General features: G+C 36.3%; 1 protein-coding gene across 2 annotated transcripts in view; it reads right to left on the bottom strand.

Annotated features, from left to right (window-relative positions):
* Positions 1–465: 465 nt before the first annotated feature.
* Positions 466–18331, bottom strand: part of LOC107585880 (nuclear factor 1 C-type-like) — a 99636-nt gene continuing 81770 nt past the window's right edge. Inside the window, exons 9-11 of one of the 2 annotated variants that reach the window (XM_016273059.1) lie at positions 14703–14862; positions 13153–13235; positions 466–2846 (exon numbers count right to left, since the gene is read on the bottom strand). In XM_016273059.1, coding sequence (XP_016128545.1) covers positions 2826–2846; positions 13153–13235; positions 14703–14862 — 264 coding nt within the window. In that variant the 3' untranslated portion in view covers positions 466–2825. Of the gene's footprint in view, positions 2847–12647; positions 12975–13152; positions 13236–14702; positions 14863–18331 lie in introns of those variants that run through there. The other variant, XM_016273060.1, reaches the window with a different exon arrangement.

Here is an 18331-nt window from a genome sequence, read left to right as displayed (position 1 = left end):
ATAAAATGCAGGGAAGATTTCATGCCAACTACAGTGCTTTTAAAAGCCTCTCTCACCCATCCAAAACTACAGCTATCAGGTAACCGGTTAGTCTTATTCTGATAATGACAGGCAATCAAACATGCAGCATTATTTTCCTTTGTGACAATGGTTACATCAAAAAAAATGTAAAAAAATTAATTGGCTCCTTTAAAATTACGCATTATTGTTCTTAACTAAAGGCAAGGCACATAATATGTTTTATAAAATATCGTGCAAAGTAGAAGAGGGATTGTTGGATAAAAGTCAAACCAATGTATTACAAAGGTAAAATCCATCTGTGTCATTGGCTCTTTGCTCAAAGGGGGTTATTAAGGAGAAGTCGGGGAACATTTTGCTTCAGAGTTAATACTAAGATTATCTGCCATGCGCCCATGTCAGCGATACGGTGGTCGTTTGAGCTTAATTCTCATGATTTTTCTTTTGAAAGCACCATGCAAAGTTATATATAATTCATATATAGAGATTTCCATATAATTTTCATATCAGCACCATTAAAACAAGTCATGTCGTATGTATTCTGGGCCTTACTATGGTCAACTTAATAGAATGTGTAAGCGAAGCCATTATAAAAGGTTAGTGAAAGCAACCAGAGAGTGTGGATATTACATAATATCGGTGTGTGTGTGTGTGTGTGTGTGTGTGTTTGTGAGGGTACCTAGTAAAGCTCTGATATGTGTTGATTTTGTCATGTTCTGATTATAAAGGTGTGTATGCGTGTGTTTTATGTTCAGTTGTCTGCGTTTCCTGTGGCTAAGCGTTAGCCCATGCAGCTGATGAGGGGCTTGCGAGGCCAGTTAAAATATCTCTCTGGGCATAAAAACAACCCCTCGAACTCTTACAACAACAACAACAACCCACAGTAGATGACACAAAATGTCCAAGTCTTTAAAAAAAAAGAAAGAAAGAAGAATAATTCAAATGAAAATCTTGCAATGTCTCAGGCACTTTTCATGGCTTCGTGATTTGGGTTCGGTAGCGTTGTAGATTAAGCCCTGATGTTATTTCATTAGTACAAATCAACACATCTCAGAGTGCAGAATAACCCACTTCTGAGGCAACCAAGCAGAGACATGCTGGTCATAGGCGTCCACCTCCCAATGAACTCTGGGATGGGCAGCTGACTTCCTTTTTTGTATTGGGCATTACAGCCCGTCTCACGTCAAACTTCCAAATCTTTGACATTCCTACGGATTAAAGTGTATAATCTGCTTCAAAATAAAAACAGTCATAGTTTCCTGCAATAGAAACGTGGGGAAAAAAGAAAGCCTGATTTTTTTCTTCTTAAACTATGGGAATTGTATAAAAGTAATCACATAAACATGGACACATTTACATAGAAAATGTTGGATTGTTCTGATCAGCTTCTTAGCTACTAGGAAACCAACCCTCATCTACCGTGAGATCAGAACATGACAAAAATAATCGACTCGCAGCATTCCATACGATTAGGGCGAACACGAATTTGCAAAAGAGGAAAAATAAAAATTTAAAGTAGTGCAATGCCTGTAATTTCCAATGAATTGAAACAAATTACACATAGAGAAAAAAAAATCTATCCTCTACACCCAATACTGTCTAAGTAATGACAGAACTATATTTCAACTCCCTTTGTCGCTATGTGGAAAAATCCATGAATCTACATGAATCAAAACCCCCTAAACTGTGAACTCACAGAGATGAATAAGGGACTACTAATGTTTATGACACGCACACACACTTACAGCGGGGTCCAGGGAATGAGGGGCTTTCATATTGCCAAGTGAGGAAGGTGCTAATTCACCCCTGCTATTCCCTGGCTCATCCTATGAAGGCTGTATCACAGCTCACACACACCTTGTGTAGCCTTTAACAGTACATGCCATTGCCTCAAGACAGGTGTGTTTACGTATAAGTGTGTGTGCATGTGTGTATAGACACTGACTGTGATTTATAATGTCACTGAGGTACCACTAATATTCCTCCGATGTACAAAAAACATGACGGGCTTCCACCAAAAAGTGGACTCCGTTACAAATGGTGGAGAATGCAATTTAGAAAACATCACCCTCTGAACGAAACCAAGGACGCAGATACATGATTGTCAATAAAACTGGATGAAAAGTAGCCTTTGCGTTTCTTTTCTGTCGTGTGAACGGAAGCATCAACCTTTTCGTTTCCTTTTCCACGCCATGTTGCCTTTGCGCACTTAAAAAAAAAAAAAGAAGAAAAACAGACCGTGCTCACCTCCGAACCTGTGGCGAAATGCTAGCGGAAAAACCCTTTCGTTGGGGTTTCTCTTCCCTGTTCGTTAAGAAAATAAAGGATACTTATTTTGCATATAGGAGGAAGCAGCACCTGTAGCAGAAGGAGGGGGTTGAGGAGAGGCATTCCAGGAGGTAGGGAGTCAGGGTGGGCCTTTTTCGACACGTCCGTAAATGTACGCCATAGTTCGGGCTGCCCTCCCAGAAAAAACATCCTCCTCTTTTGTCTCCTTTTCTTCTGTTCCACCTATGGCCGTTCTCTCGCGCTCGTCTCCGTTTCCATTGTCTTTTCAGAAAAAAGTGTATTGAAGCATCTTATACTGTACGTCGTTATGCATATATAAATATGTGTGCACATATATCTATACACACATATTGTGTATATATATATATGTGTGTGTATATATACAAAAATACTGCATATATATCTGATTTTCCCTCTTGCATCTCGTTCACAACTTTTTTTCTTGTAAATTCCACAAAAAAAAGATTTTTCGAATCCATGTCTGTGCCTCCTCGGGTTCGTCTGCGTGTGTGTGATGATCAGTTCCCCAGATACCAGGACTGCAAGATAGAGAAAGAGAGAGAATCAAAATCACTACAACATCTGTACAAACACAAGTAACACAATAGGAGGAGCGCTATGGGATATCCAGCTAAATCAGATAAAAACTCATCTGAAGCCAACCGCAGTCTAGTCGAGATGGATCCGTTTCCTCTAAATTGAATGCACAGGGCGATTTATATGGGTTTTCTTAAACTATGGCCACTTTTGGCTTTGTAGAGTTTTCTCAAAACACACTTTTCACACTAGTTTTATTTGTCTACTAACAATGTCCAACCCAGGATACACATTCATTCATCATTCTGTCATTTTTCTAAAATCACATAAACATTCCCACCACAATGTCATTTCAATTTGTGTACTGTTGAATAGCATTTTGTGGTTGAAACTGCATTTCTGAAATAAAAAAGGCCAACTTCCTTGACTTGCTATGACTTATTTCATAGCCAACAGTCATTTCACTTTTCATGGAACCTATGCATATTTTCATGACAACTTTATAATTTGATTAGAAATGATGAATACACAATAAAAATATTCTGTTCACAAGTGATATTTACACAACCATTTAAAAGTTGTACTTTTTAAAAATGAATATGTTATTAATCAAGGATGCATTACATTGATCAAAAGTGACAATAAAGACTTTTACATTGTTAAAAAATATGTATTTCAAATAAATGCAGTTCTTTTGAATTTTATGATGGTTTTGTACAAAAATGTAAAGAAGTGCAACTGTTTTCAACACTGATAATAAGAAATGTTTTTATCAACATATTAGAATGATTTCTGAAGGATCACGTTTTCCCCCTGTAGCCTAGAGTAATAGCTGCTGAAAATTTAGCTTTGCCATTACAGAAATAAATTACATTTTAAAATACATTAAAAAGGAAAACTGTTATTTCAAACTATAATATGTCACTATATTACTTTTTTTTACTGTATTTTTTGAAATACAGTAGTAAATTGTAAGAAACGACACCTGGGGGGATGGCTAGAAATAATACAATTCAAAATCACACCCTGGAACATTAAAGTGTCAGTAGTAGAAGAAACAGCCATATACCCAGATAGTGTGTGAGTTTAGTTTTTGAAAATGGTGGTGACAGTACTGTAGGTTGTATGTGTCCTGTCCATGAGGACCTAAACAATGCAAACGCACCCCACTCTACTATTCAAAACAGAACCTAATGAGTTGGACGTTCCACGTTCACTACAATCAGTCTTTCTGATAACGGGAGGCAAACACTTAGTCGGGGGCCAGAATTGAGGAACCTATTAAAACTAATACAGAATAAAAAGCTACAAGTGCCAGACAGAGAGAGAGAGAGAGAGAGAGAGCTCAGCAGGATCCCACCCAAAACCTTTTAAAAGCATAACAGGATTTTGGCTTTCATTCACAGACCATTGAAGTCTTTTTAAAATTTGGCAAGGTTTAAAAACAGAAAAAAGGAGTTCATGCCATAAGCCCCTGGCTCAATATTTTCCACTAAGGTTTAAGTAATTTCACAGCAGTCCAACAGACGTCTTTAACTACCCCACAAATGTATTGATTTAATAATGCTAAAAAAGGAAAATTTGTTCCCATTCCCTGCTGAGGAGTTTGTGTACATCAGACTGATGGCTTGATTCTTGATCAACACCAAACCACAGACTAATGACTCCCCAAATCCACAATGCAGTGCCCAGATATTAGCACACAGCCTTGAGAATCTACATTAAAATGGTTTGACACATTTAGGTATAAAAACAGTGCACACGGCAGCCGTGGCGCCAAAGAGTTTTGGCAGCTCTTGCTCATTGATCAACGAAAAGGGCAGTTTCGCAATCTATGGACCACATGCACCACCAAGCATCTAAAATAACATGCCAAAAGTTATTAAGTACCTAATCATACATTACTTCCACATCTTTCAAGTTTTTACTTAATGAAATCAGTCTATTTTGACTTCTGTTTGCTAGCTCGCTATGAATGGAGTGATACTGGATTGAAACTGGAGCTAAGATTAACCTTACACAACTCATGACACTTCAGCATACTGCCAGGAAGAGAAATATGTTTATAATGACAGCCGACACTGCTGGGAAATGCAAAGATGCTGCTTTCTGAGTGATTACTACAGTGTATTGGGATGCAATTTTCCCAAATCATATTTCGTGTTGATTACTGAATCAAACTCCGAGCCTATGAGAGTGGGCAGTGTAGGGATCGTACTTGTTTTCATGCCTTGTGAATTTGACAGCACAATTACAGCCACTCCTTTGTCAAAATGCATTTCACCTGAAACCGAAAGGCTAAATATTATCCTTGAATACTCGAGAGGAAAAAGTGAATTCATAAATATATTCTGGAGAAACACACACAGACATATATATACTCCAGAGTTCTGGATATCATCTTGGCTTTGCGTTCAAGTGACAACATGCCATTTTACTATACTGAAAATGTCTCTTGATGAGATAAATCCACAATCCTCTTCCTCTAGAGAGTCAAGTTGAGATTTTTATATTTCCAGTGTATGTTTGTTATGGAAACTCAATACTTTCTTTGGTAGGAAAATGTGCCGCAACATATGCCTCTCTTCTTGATTGTAATATTTTTGTAGATATAATCTCCCGTCTCACCTCAAACTGATGGCCTGCTTAGAATTTATACTTAAATATGATCAAAACAGCTCAAGAAAATGTCACGTGTAGCGTCGTCTCCTCTATTTTCTTTGATTAATGTGGTGAAGGCCAACAGAACCGGGCCAGAAAGTAGGGAGTCATTATCAAATCCATCTATACAAATGTTGATACAAGCAAACCAATGCAAAACCACTAGTGAAACTGACTAAAGATGTTAAATTAAGCTGATATGTGCCTTGAAAATTACATACTATTTGCTTTCTTCATGGAAGTTTTTAGTGGTTGCTGTTGGTGAGCTGAATCAGATCAAACAAATGAAGGCTTATTGGTGGAACAATAAACAAATTGGTTACAAGAAGAGTGTCATGAAAGAAAATTCACAAAATAAGATGTAAAAGCTTGACTAGCTAAACTATGAGCATACCATATTGCTACAACTTCTGTTATATTTATAAAAAATCAACAAATGTTCTGTTTTACAGTTTAACAGTTTAATGATTTTAGCAAATGGCTGCAATATAACAAAGAGGGAAAAATTTAAGGGGGTCTGAATACTTTCCGTACCCACTGTATATAAATATTTAGACACTCTAAAATCTGAATATAGCCAAACTCCAGATATGAAAATTATACAATATAAAAATTCTAATACTGAATGAACACATTAATCATTTACTTGATATCCATAATGGCACACAAATGTGATTTTTAATCATCTAAATTGTAAAGATGGCAAGTTCAAGGCCAGGTGTTAAAATGATATTCCAAGGTTAAAATCTGGAATGTTTCCATTCCATCTTTGTCTCGTCATTACAGACTGCTCTCTTTTTACCAGTTGTCTGATATTTCCATTTTTCTTTGCACTAGGGTACATCGAAAAGCTCAAACTTTCTCACTCACTCATTCTGTCTGGAGGACACAGTGACCAGTCAAGCCCAGGCTAACAGTGGTTAGGCGTTCACTCCAAACAAAATATTTAGTTGCCTATAAAAGCTACAGGCTTTGTCTTGGTGACAGGTGGTTTAGGTTATGAAAATATAAAGCTGAGACGAGGGCGGGTTCACAGTCCAAGAAGGGGGACATATTAGACCACAAGGGCCTAACAAATGACAGTCTCGCCCTTTAATTACAGTGCTTCAGGAGAGCTTGGAGGTGAGGCTGAAATACAAGCTCCTCTAAAAACAAAGACTGTTTGTAACGTACCCTTTTCATCACAGAAAAGAAAACAACAGAAGTCCATTAAACTCTGAGTTTAATACAAAGCCAAAGAATGAGAGAGGGAAGAAAGAAAGAAAGAAAGAAAAAGAAAGACAGAACAGGTATATTAAAACGTTTCATGTGATAATAAAAAAATAATTTAACTGGTTGTTGTATTCAAGCAAACAATATTGTTTAATAATAATTATTATAATGATTATTTAATTTATTTTTAAGGGTCAAAACAGGTATGACAGGAACTTCACATTTTTACCAGTGTTATTTTAGTATTATTTATATACTATTATATATATATATTTATTAATATTTTCAGTTACTTTAGTTTAATTACATTTATTTTTAAAACTTTAAAAAGTTTAGTTTTAGTGTTTAGAGTGTTTAGTGTAATAATTTCCAGTTTCATTTCAACTTTTTTCATTTAGTTGCCAAGGCAAACATTTTTTAAATTAGTTTTTCATCTATTATTTATATTTTATTTTAGATTTAAATTATTTCAATGAACAAAAATGTATTTAGTTTTAGTTGACGATAATAACCCTGCTTTCCACAGTGCAAACAAAAGGAATAAAAAAGGATAAAACTAAATATTTTAATTTATTTTAAGTTAATTGTTTAATAATAATCAAGTCTTTTTATAGTCTGGTAAAAATAGCTAAGTAATTGGACCATGCTTGTTGATCTAGTTTATGTTGTATACGAAAACTAAATAAAGTACAAACAAAAAAAAGCTAAGTAAAAATGTGCAAGAACTGTACACTTTCACTTCTTACAGTGAAAGAAAGAAAAAGACAACTGTGTTTTGTCAAACTAGACCTGGACAGTCAATGATTCAAGTGTTAGTATAGGTCGTACAACACAGATTGGTCAATTTGATTGGTCACAGTGGTCTCTTCCTTTTCCATTCCCTCAAGCACAGGTTCACCCGACAATTACATCATGTCTGGTTTCCTCTAGCAACCAGACAGCCCTGGACGTGACCATCAAGGAGCAAATGAACGGTACCCCCCCCCCCCCCCCCCCCCCCCCCCCCCCGGTCATTTGACTACTTCTTTCCCCCTCCCTCTCAGCTCATGACACTCTCAAAGGGACACAGACACACATCTAGAAGAGAGCCAGAAAAGTTCTGACTTTCCCTAGTGCACAACTCGCATACAAAACAACAGTAAGAGACGAACCTTGACTGCTGTTAGGCTGAAGGTTTTCAAGAAATGATCTCTAATGCACACGAACACACACTAGTCCTCCAGTACTTACTGATCACTCTTCTGTCTCTCTCTCTCTCTCATCACACGGCTCAGTCAAGTGCATTTACACTTTTTTATGGAGCTGAAAGCACTGCAATGCAGCAGCGCACTCGGACTCCTGAGCCATGCAGTTCAATCACCTCCACAGTTCAGATTTTACCTGAGCACTGCCGCATTCCTCAGCGAAATCTCAGCTATTACTTATGGAAGACCTTTCAAGTGCTTATTTATGGGCTCATGTCCTATAGGATTCATGAAGCATCACAAAAAATGTCAGATGCTATTTTGTGCCTTTTAATCAGGTCAGGATTTTGCTGAGCATGCAAAAGTTTCTCATGTGATTAATAAATATGAAGGACCCCCCCCCCCCCCCCCATAGTGGACTGCAAAAAAAACATTAGTTTAATAATTTTTTTGTCTTGTTTTCTGATAAAAATAATAAAATAATAATATAATATATATCATGTAATAATAATAATCAAGCAAATAATCAGTTACTATGATTAGCAGGGTCATTCCGTGTCAACTCAACCAGAGGTCCCCGGCTCAAATGTATGATTTTGCTAATATTTTTTCTGAAGAAATATAAACACGATAAACAGTTTCTCATGTGATTAATAAATATGAAGGCTGAATTCATAGGATTATATAGTGGACTGCAAAAAAAACATTAGTTTAATAATTTTTTTGTCTTGTTTTCTGATAAAAATAATAAAATAATAATATAATATATATCATGTAATAATAATAATCAAGCAAATAATCAGTTACTATGATTAGCAGGGTCATTCCGTGTCAACTCAACCAGAGGTCCCCGGCTCAAATGTATGATTTTGCTAATATTTTTTCTGAAGAAATATAAACACGATAAACAAAGCCAAAATATTAAATGTCATGGATGAATATTTACTGAGTAATCTGCTTTTTTGTATAGGAGGGTCAAAATGGCAAGTTTCACCTGAGATTCAGAGCCAATTTACAGGGGGCTAAAAATGACTTCAGAAAGATGGCAGCATCATAATGTTACTTTACACAGAGATTGGTAGGTCTATTAGTAAAATCTGTTGACTTTAGCAATCTTTGTTGCATTATGTGCCAATTGTGACCATTCAAAAATTGGGAAAGAGCACTTATCAAGTTTTATCTCCAAAGTTTGCAGGCCTGTAACTCAAGAAGTATTAAAGATATCTTAATGACCTTTTAGATTTTGGGTCTTCACAAATGTTTCTTTTGACGTCTTCATTTTTAAGGCCCTGTATTGTTCAGTTCCAGAGATATTGTAATTTCAATATGGCTCCAGGAGTAAATTGTTAAATTGTACACATTTTCAGTGGTCAAAAAACAAATGTGGGTCAATTTGCAAAAATATGATACTTCTTTTCTTTTAAAGAGGAATGTCTGAAAAACAAATAATGTTGAAACTAGAAATGTATCTTGTTTCCCTCTGTCAAAACAACTGCATTGAAAATAACTGTCCGAGTGCCATAAATATTATTTTTCCCAAGTTTGTGTGCCTATAACTCAAGAAGTCTTAAAGATTTTAGATTCTAGTTCTTAATATATTTTTCTTTTGGAAACTTCATTTTCAAGGCCCTACATAATTCAGTCCCATCGATAGGGGGGTCTCAATGAGGCTCCAGATTGGTCAAAAACCAAATGTTGGTCACTTTGTATACAGTCTATACTTATTTAATTTAAAGAACAATGTCTGAAGAATAAATAATGTTGAAATTAGAATTGTATCTTGTTTCCTTCTATCAAAACAATATGTATAAAACATACCTGTCGGAGTGCTTAAAATAGACTGAAATGGACAAGCTGAGGCACATTACCTTCTTTCAGTAGTCTATTCATAAGATTTTATATTTGAATCATTTTCAGGGATATTTTGATATTTCAGAGATTTTGTTCATTTTAACAGCTTCTGAAGCTACCAAGAGTTCAGATATGCAGTATTGTAACATGTTTGAAACAAATCACATGCCTCCTAGGGAAAAGTGGCTGCTTTTACCACACATTGCATTCACATCAATAAACCAAGATTTTTCCTCATCTGGATTAATTATTAAAATTTATTTTTCTTTTTTATTGTAATATAATGTGAAACTTCATCAGATTAAGTAGTATCTACTGCTAAAGGGCATATTTGGCAGAATCACAGATAGTACCTCAAACCTTTAAGATCTCTCACACTTGGAATAATTAACACTGGGTAATTCTAAACCCCAAGTAAATGGGATCCTGAGTAATCATATTTTACATTTCACACTGTGCATATTTTACCTAGAGTTAACAATTAATCCTGGTCATTCATAACCGGACGAATTCTTCAGATATTCTGCTTTATATACAACTACATAAAAACGTTTGTCAAGACAAACTTTAGGTTGGCTTGAGAAAGCCAAGCCTGAAAGTTTAAAGCAGCTGTAAAAGCTTCATATTTGAAAATGTAGATAAATTAGAAAATTAGCATGTTGCTAGCTTGATTAGCATTCAGTTAGCATGTTGCTAATCATTTTTCTATGATTAGCATGTTGCTAACATGATTAGCATGTAGCTAAATTGTTGCTAATAATGTTTCTAGCATGATTAGCATGTAACTAGCATAATTAGCATGAAGTTAGCATGTTGATAGCATGTAGCTAAATTGTTGCTAATAATGTTCCTAGCATGATTAGCATGTTACTAGCATAATTCTGGCATGTTGTATACACACATACATGTATAGCATGTTGTTACCTTGTTACCTAATAAGTATCAGCTGTATACAAAGTGACCAAAAAAAACCTGTTGGTTTTCAAGCGCTGAAAATGGGTAATATTCAAGGGGTCATATGACGTTGCTAAAAAGAACATTATGCTGTGTATTTGGTGTAATGCAATGTGTTTATGCGGTTTAAGGTAAAAGAAACACATTATTTTCCACATAATGTACATTATTGTTTCTCCTCTAAGCCCCGCTTTTCTGAAAAACGTCGATTTTTACAAAGCTCATCGGTCTGAAAAGCGAGGTGTGCGCTGATTGGCCAGCTATCCAGTGCATTGTGATTGGCTGAATACCTCAAGCGTGTGACAGAAATGTTACGCCCCTTAACACACTGTCTGTGATGCCTTCTCCTGGCACAGCAAGACAAAACCAATAAAACCCATTATAAACGAGGCATTCGTTGCATCCAGTGGGGACATAATTATGGATTATAATGACTTATACTGTGTTTTTACGCGTTGCGTATCGCGCCGCGTAAACATAAAACCATGTCTGCATTTGTGATCGGAGAAACGACAAACAACGAGCGCTACTCTACACTGATCAAAACTCGCATTTGAATCATCAGTGGCAAATTCTTTAAATATAAAAAATTTACTTACAGGCCGTGAGTCAGAAGCGCCAGACTGTCCTTGCAAAGTTGGAACTGCCCCACTTTATAGAACAGCCTTTGAGCACAGACCCATTTGTATGCTACTCTGCAGGTTCAGATCTGGCGATCCACAGCGCAAAGTTGATATCTGCTCTAGGCATGATGAAGCAGATATCGTCCTCTTTTGGAAGGCCAAACAAAGTAGTTTCGCTTTCACAACTGAAGCACACAGCATCTCCACAACATGGCGCCGGCGGCAACAACAAAACTACAGCGAGAATAAAAGTTATACCTTCTTTCTTTGCGTGAACATTAGGGCGGTGTTATGCAAATCTTCCTACACAGTGACGTAGACATGTAGGGGCATGTTTAAACGAGCCGTTTTAGGTAGGCGTGGTTGACTCTTAACTTTTATAAAGAATATCTCTTTGGATTTGAGACTTTACATTTGCAACTTTATGCACCAAGAGCTTGTAACACTCCAAAGAGAAAATAAAATTTTTAATCGCATCATATGACCCCTTTCAACAATATGAAACCTCATTGAGACCCCCCCTATCTTTGGGACTGAATGATGTAGGGCCTTGAAAATGAAGACTCCAAAAGAAAAGTTTATTAAGATCTAGAATCTAAAATCATATTGTGATATCTTTAAGACTTCTTGAGTTATAAGCACACAAACTTGGGAAAAATAATATTTATGGCACTCGGACAGTTATGTTCAATGCAGTTGTTTTGACAGAAGGAAATGAGATACATCTCTAGTTTCAACATTATTTGTTCTTCAGACATTCCTCTTTAAAAGAAAAGAAGTATCATATTTTTGCAAATTGATCCACATTTGGTTTTTGACACTGAAAATGTGTACAATTTAACGATTTACCCCAGGAGCCATATTGAGATCCCAGTATCTCTGGAACCAAGCCATATAGGTCCTTAAAAAAACATGCCAAAAGAAAAGAAAGACCCAAAATCTAAAAGGGCATTAAGATATCTTTAATACTTCTTGAGTTACAGGCCTGCAAACTTTGGAGAAAAAACGTGAAAAGTGCTCTTTCCCCATTTTTGAACGGTCACAATTGGCACATAATGCAACAAAGATTGCTAAAGTCAACAGATTTTACTAATAGACCTACCAATCTCTGTGTAAAAGTAACATTATGATGCTGCCATCTTTCTGAAGTCATTTTTAGCCCCCTGTAAATTGGCTCTGAATCTCAGGTGAAAATTGCCATTTTGACCCCCCTCTACAAAAAAAGAGGATTACTCAGTAAATATTCATCCATGACATTTAATATTTTGGCTTTTATTACTATACATGCTTATATAAAAATTTGAGCCAGGGAAGTTTCTGAAATTTGGTTGATTTGACAGAATTTTTAAAAAAATAATTCCTGACATTCTATGAATTACCCATATATTGGTTAAGGTGTTGTATCTACATTGGCTGTATATTTAATGTGAAAGGCTACATTTCATTTGGCAGCTGAGGGTCCAGCAGTAGATACTGTATCTGCTCATTTCTGATCTATAATTGAACACAGAAGGCTTGGGTCTCTCAGAGGGTCCAGACTAGCGCTGCTGTAGTGTTTGCTCAGGGCACTGGGGTTCAAGGGAAATTTTCAAGTACTGCTTGAAATCAAGATTGAATTTTTAAAATTTTCATGGTGGTTAGGTTTCTGAAAGTTATCAAGAAAAAGATCAAGAAGTTTTCAGTAGTTAAAATGGAGTTATTCAGTTTAGTCTATAATAAGCATTACAATTTCATTTGAGGTGTGTGTGTGTGTGTGTTTGAGGGGGGATGATCTGTGAGTTTGTGTGTGAATAAAATGTATATGGAGGTTTGTGTTGTGATACCTGTGCCTGATACAAACTGCCAGTGTCTCGAGAACCAATTCCTACGAAGGAGCGCGTAGGTGGCGTCCCGGGAGCAGAGTATGCTGAGAGAAAGAGAGCAATTGGGATTGAAATGGGACCGTAAAGTTATTCTCAAATTCTCAACATCATGCAAATCTCTGTAAGGTATAAGCAGTGATATCAGTTTCAAAATCTGGTTCCTGGTGGATTTAGTGTTTAAAACACACAGTTTAATATTACTATATTCAGTGGAGATCTAAAATGCAGTTTAAGGGTGTATGGCGTGCATCTGTTTCACACAGGCACACAAATTGATGCTGAAACTGGGTCACAGTTTCTGTTTGTTACCATCAGACTGTGTAAATAAATATTCTGTGCGGCGGAGGCTCATTCTGTTGTCTGCTTATGTAAATCCAGTCTGTTGTTAGTGAACGTGCGCCTTCATCTCTTAAAGACTGTATTCTCAGCAATTACGGAAGCTGATGTGCTTTCTTATGTTTCTTTGGAAATTCTCCTTGTCTTGTTGGTAAATAAGGAACACAACATAATCTACGCATCCATCTTTATCAAACGGGCCTTTGGATAAGCTGACGTAATTACGGAACGTGATTCTAGCTGAATAATCATGTCGAGCATTGAGTCTGACTGTGTGAGATGGCGTATCGAGGAGATTGATCATCTAGGATTCTGCAGCACAGCAGATAGTGAACATATTGAGCTGTTCTCTGCATTAACAATTAAATTAGCATGATTAATGGACAGGGCAGCAAGCACTGGTTCATTAAAGCTGATCGACTTTTCATCCAAATGTATGTGTTTATATGGTTTACTGATGGAAAGACACTTTCTTTGTTTCTCTAACACTGAAATTTAGCGTTTATTTAACAGACAGTTCACTTTGAAGCTGTTTAAAAATATATATGAATGCGCAGAGTTGCAACGTTGCCTGGCAACTGTAAAAAGCCAATAGTTATGCAAATTAACTACAAAAAACACGAAACATTGTTTATTCTGATTATTAACAGAAATAAATAATTAATTAAAAAATTACAAAGTAAAAATGTAAATAAATGCACTACCATTTTTGAAAGAAGTCTCTTATGCTCACCAAAGTTGCTTTTAATTAAAAAAATAAGTAAATACAATTTTATATACTTTAAAATGTAATTTATTTATTCCTGTGATGGCAAACTGAATTTTCAGTTGAAAGTGAAAGATTCTCAAGAAAAAAAGACTTCTTAACTTTTGTTACATATATATATATATATATATATATATGATAAAATGTGTTATCCATTTTAAAGCAGCCAAGACAACTGTGTGTTGTTTCTTTGTGACATAAGCCAGACCACTAACTCTGAGCCAGCCATCTTCATTTGTCGATTAAGTTTTCTTGCCAATTGAATCACTCTAAAAATGTAAATCCTGGGGTTTAACTCTATTTATTTGTGTATGCTGCAGTCTGGTTTTTTGGCTATAGGTATGGTGCCCCTGTCAGAGGTGGGACAGAGAGGGCGAACAAATGGACGGGTTGCAAGTGTCCCACTTACTGGGGGAGGTGGGTGAGCTGGCAGCAGCGTCTGCAGAGGTGGTGCTGGATTTGGACTCTGGGGGCAGCGTCAGACGGGGCAGGCCGGGGGGTAGCGGGGGGGCCAGCATCTGAGAGGAGATGTAGTGACTGGATACCTTCACCTGACCACTGCCATTCAGCTGCAGAGGAAGAGAGGGCAATAGTCAGCCACTGTGGGGAGGGACACCTCACTGCCTCTACACAGCTAACATCACAATACATGCATCAACTGTCTTTGTGTTTGTCTTACTCTCTCTTTAGCTCTGTTTTTTTTCCTTCGATGCTAAAATTCTTTGAGATCTCTGCGTATTAAGGACTATGATTGATATCATGGAAGATTTTAACAGTTCTTTAAGATGTTAATCATTTTTGGTGAACTAATGCAGTGTTCCATTCAGTTTAGAAATTGGAATTTCCAACTTCCTACTTGGAAAAGTGTAATAGACTGCCACATAAAGATTTCAACTTTTCAAAACTGACACTGATAAGTTAATTGTAAACATTAATTTCCATTACCTTTATGTTATAAATGGCAGACGCTTATATCCTAAGCGACTTACATTGCATTCAACATATACAAAGTATTCATCAGTTCATGCATTCCTTGGGAATCAAACCAATGACCTTGGCGTTGCTAGCACCATACCTTATTGTTTGAAGGTTGGGTTAAAAATAGTACAGAACAATCTCTGTTTATATTTGCATACCTGCAAAACAAATGCTACTGCAGCATTGCCATTTTGCATCATTTTCCATGCATAAGACAAAATCTAATAGGACAACCTGTACAAGATCTAATGGGAATATCTCGCATCTGACATAGAATGGAACACAGTATTAGAAAATAAATTTTATTTGTTGAATTAAAAAACCTCTACACCACATTAGCCTCTCTGCTGCCCCCACCGGCTCTGAATACTGTTAAATTTCAAGACACGCCTTGTTATGTGATCTCAACACAGAGATCATTTTTTCATTATCATATCATAAAGGATGATTCACCACTGACAAGATGGGCTTTTAATAAAACTTGACTGTCTATGCAGTAGAAAGGTGAAGTTTAAAAAAAAAATGTCGCTAAATGACTAGAAAAACAGATAAAAGGGCTGTGACATTGCAAAAAAGGTAGGGAAACTTCAACACCCATAATGCATTGAGCTCAATCCATTTGTCCATGAGCGGAGATAAGTGCAGGTAACATGGAGAAAGAATACACATTGTTCATTTACACTATTGACACTGTAACAGTTTAAAGTTGGTAGAAAGTTGGCAAACTTATTCTTTAATAACACTGTTAAATGTAGTCTTTAGCAAATTTCAAAATGAATATCCATTTTTCATTGTAAACATTGTGATGTTGTGATGCCGAAATTCACTTGTAGCATTTAAGAGCTGCAGTAGATTTTTTCAATCAAGCTGTATTTGTCTGAAGTACTTGATTTCTTTAGCCAATCAATTTTTTCAAAAAGTGGAAAAAATGACTTGGTATCTGATGAAACTTTAAAGTCCAGTCTCATATCTCCACCTCCTCCTGCCATCAGCAGTTATGTGGGAGAAACAGAGTAACGTTGTGCACACTGTTCTAGCAAAAGGCCTATTATGCATCATTCTATTGCTCTACCCTGGCCGCAAATCCATAAAACTCTCCATCATGCTCTCTTTCTCTCTCAGAGGGTTTGGCTCTCGTTCGCATTCTCGCGGGATAAAACTGCACATTCACTGCCCTGCACAACAATAGCTGGTGAGTGAGTCAGCGGCATTGTGGGTCGGTGCGACTGTTCTTTGTGACTGCTTGGCTACGGTCAGACTGCAGTAGGGGGAATTTCAACGAGTCTGCAGAATCGGCGGGGCATGGCTGCCACAGGGCAAGATTCATAAATGTGCGTCTATCTCTCTCTTCCCCCATTTTTGCGCCATCAGCAACACCCCTAGACACAGAGATCTCCTCCTTCTTGGCTGTATTTCCTGTTCTCTCACTCTCTCTGCCTGACGTGGAAATGGCACACGACTTTCTTACAGGCACCCCGAGGATAAGTCATTCACACTTTGTGTTAGTACTTTATGTCACTGTCAGAATGAAGCCATCCAGCCAGTGCTAATTCGTGATCCATGGTCAGAACAAGCAGAATGATCCCAGAGCTGCTCACCCCATTTAGTCAGTGATGTTACTCAGATATCCTGGGTCATTATGGATCATTAAGTCATTATGAGAAGAAATAACACTCAAATAAAGTGTCTGAGCTATTTCAAATGTATGACACTACAGCTGTATGGCAAAATACACCTTAAAAATTTCAACTTGAACTTCAACTTAAAAAACTTCATTTGCTGCCTTAAATATTTTAAGTATAATCAATTTGGCTATACAAGTTATTTCAACTTAAATTACATTAAACTGGCTTAAAAATGTTTTATCTTATGTAAATTGTGTAAAAAGGGAGAGAAATTGGTTAAATTGATTTGATGAGTTAAATAATGGAAAAACAAATGTTGCCATAACTTATTGATTGTATTAAGGGATTCTCTGGTATTTAAAAAAATTATATAAATTCTACCTGATAAGTCGACATTTATTTTCATGTACCAATAACCAATAATTGGCCAAAAACCAATAAACAGCCCCTATTAAAATTCTATACTGTTTGTGTAAATAAAAAAAAAATGAAACACTAAAAACTAAAATAAATCATTTTAAATGCCACAAGAGAATATAGGCATATTTATATTTTTGCATTTGGCAAGGTATACATTTTATCAGTTAATTTTATGTGACACTGCATTCAAGATAAACATGTTTTTAAGACTAACTTTAAGAAACAAGCATGCTCAATTAAATATCACTAAAAATTCAAATATGTTTAAGAAGTGATTTTTAATGGGTGCTTCCTAAACTCCACCCACATGGTTGCCATGCCCCTGATAAGTTATATACCCAGCCAAATAGATTTTCATCTGCTCAGGGCAACACAGGCACTGAGAAACTCTTGTCTGTGAGTATTTGTGAAGGAAATAGAGCTGATGGACGCTTGTGTTTAGACTGCAGGTCGCTTTAACGGAAAGGGTGAAATCTGACCGTGTCGAGACTGCTTGCTTCTACAAGACCGTGGTCAGCTCTTCTTGGCTAAGATTAGATCAGAGTGATCTAAGGGTACATGATGGCATATTTATCTGTCTCTCTCTCTTACTTGCACACACACAAATATATATTGCAGATACAGGAAGCATGCAGTCGACTTCCTAATTCATCCCTTATGATATAATTTAAAGGGGTCATAACATGGATTTATTATTATTTAATTGCCTCCCTGAGGTCCACTAATGTTTTTTTTTCTGCCAAAAACAGTCACAATTTTGCTGTTTTACATTTACTTTATTTCTGGCCAGAAGAATTAAATGATCATTTTTTGCTCTCATTTTAAAGGGATAGTTGATATTAGTCAAAAAGAAAATTCTGTAATTATTTACTACCCCTCATGTCTTTCCAAACCTGTATGACTTTCTTTCGTCTGATTAACACAAAAGAGGATATTTCATGAAAAATATGAAAATTCAAACAGTTTTGGTTATCATTGACTTCCATTCAAATATATATATATATATATATATATA

The sequence above is a fragment of the Sinocyclocheilus grahami genome, unplaced genomic scaffold (assembly GCF_001515645.1).
Source record: "Sinocyclocheilus grahami isolate Dianchi unplaced genomic scaffold, SAMN03320097.WGS_v1.1 scaffold75.1, whole genome shotgun sequence".
NCBI lineage: Eukaryota > Metazoa > Chordata > Actinopteri > Cypriniformes > Cyprinidae > Sinocyclocheilus > Sinocyclocheilus grahami.
Note: the sequence above shows the minus strand (reverse complement) of the source record. Positions and strands in the feature narration are given on the sequence as shown.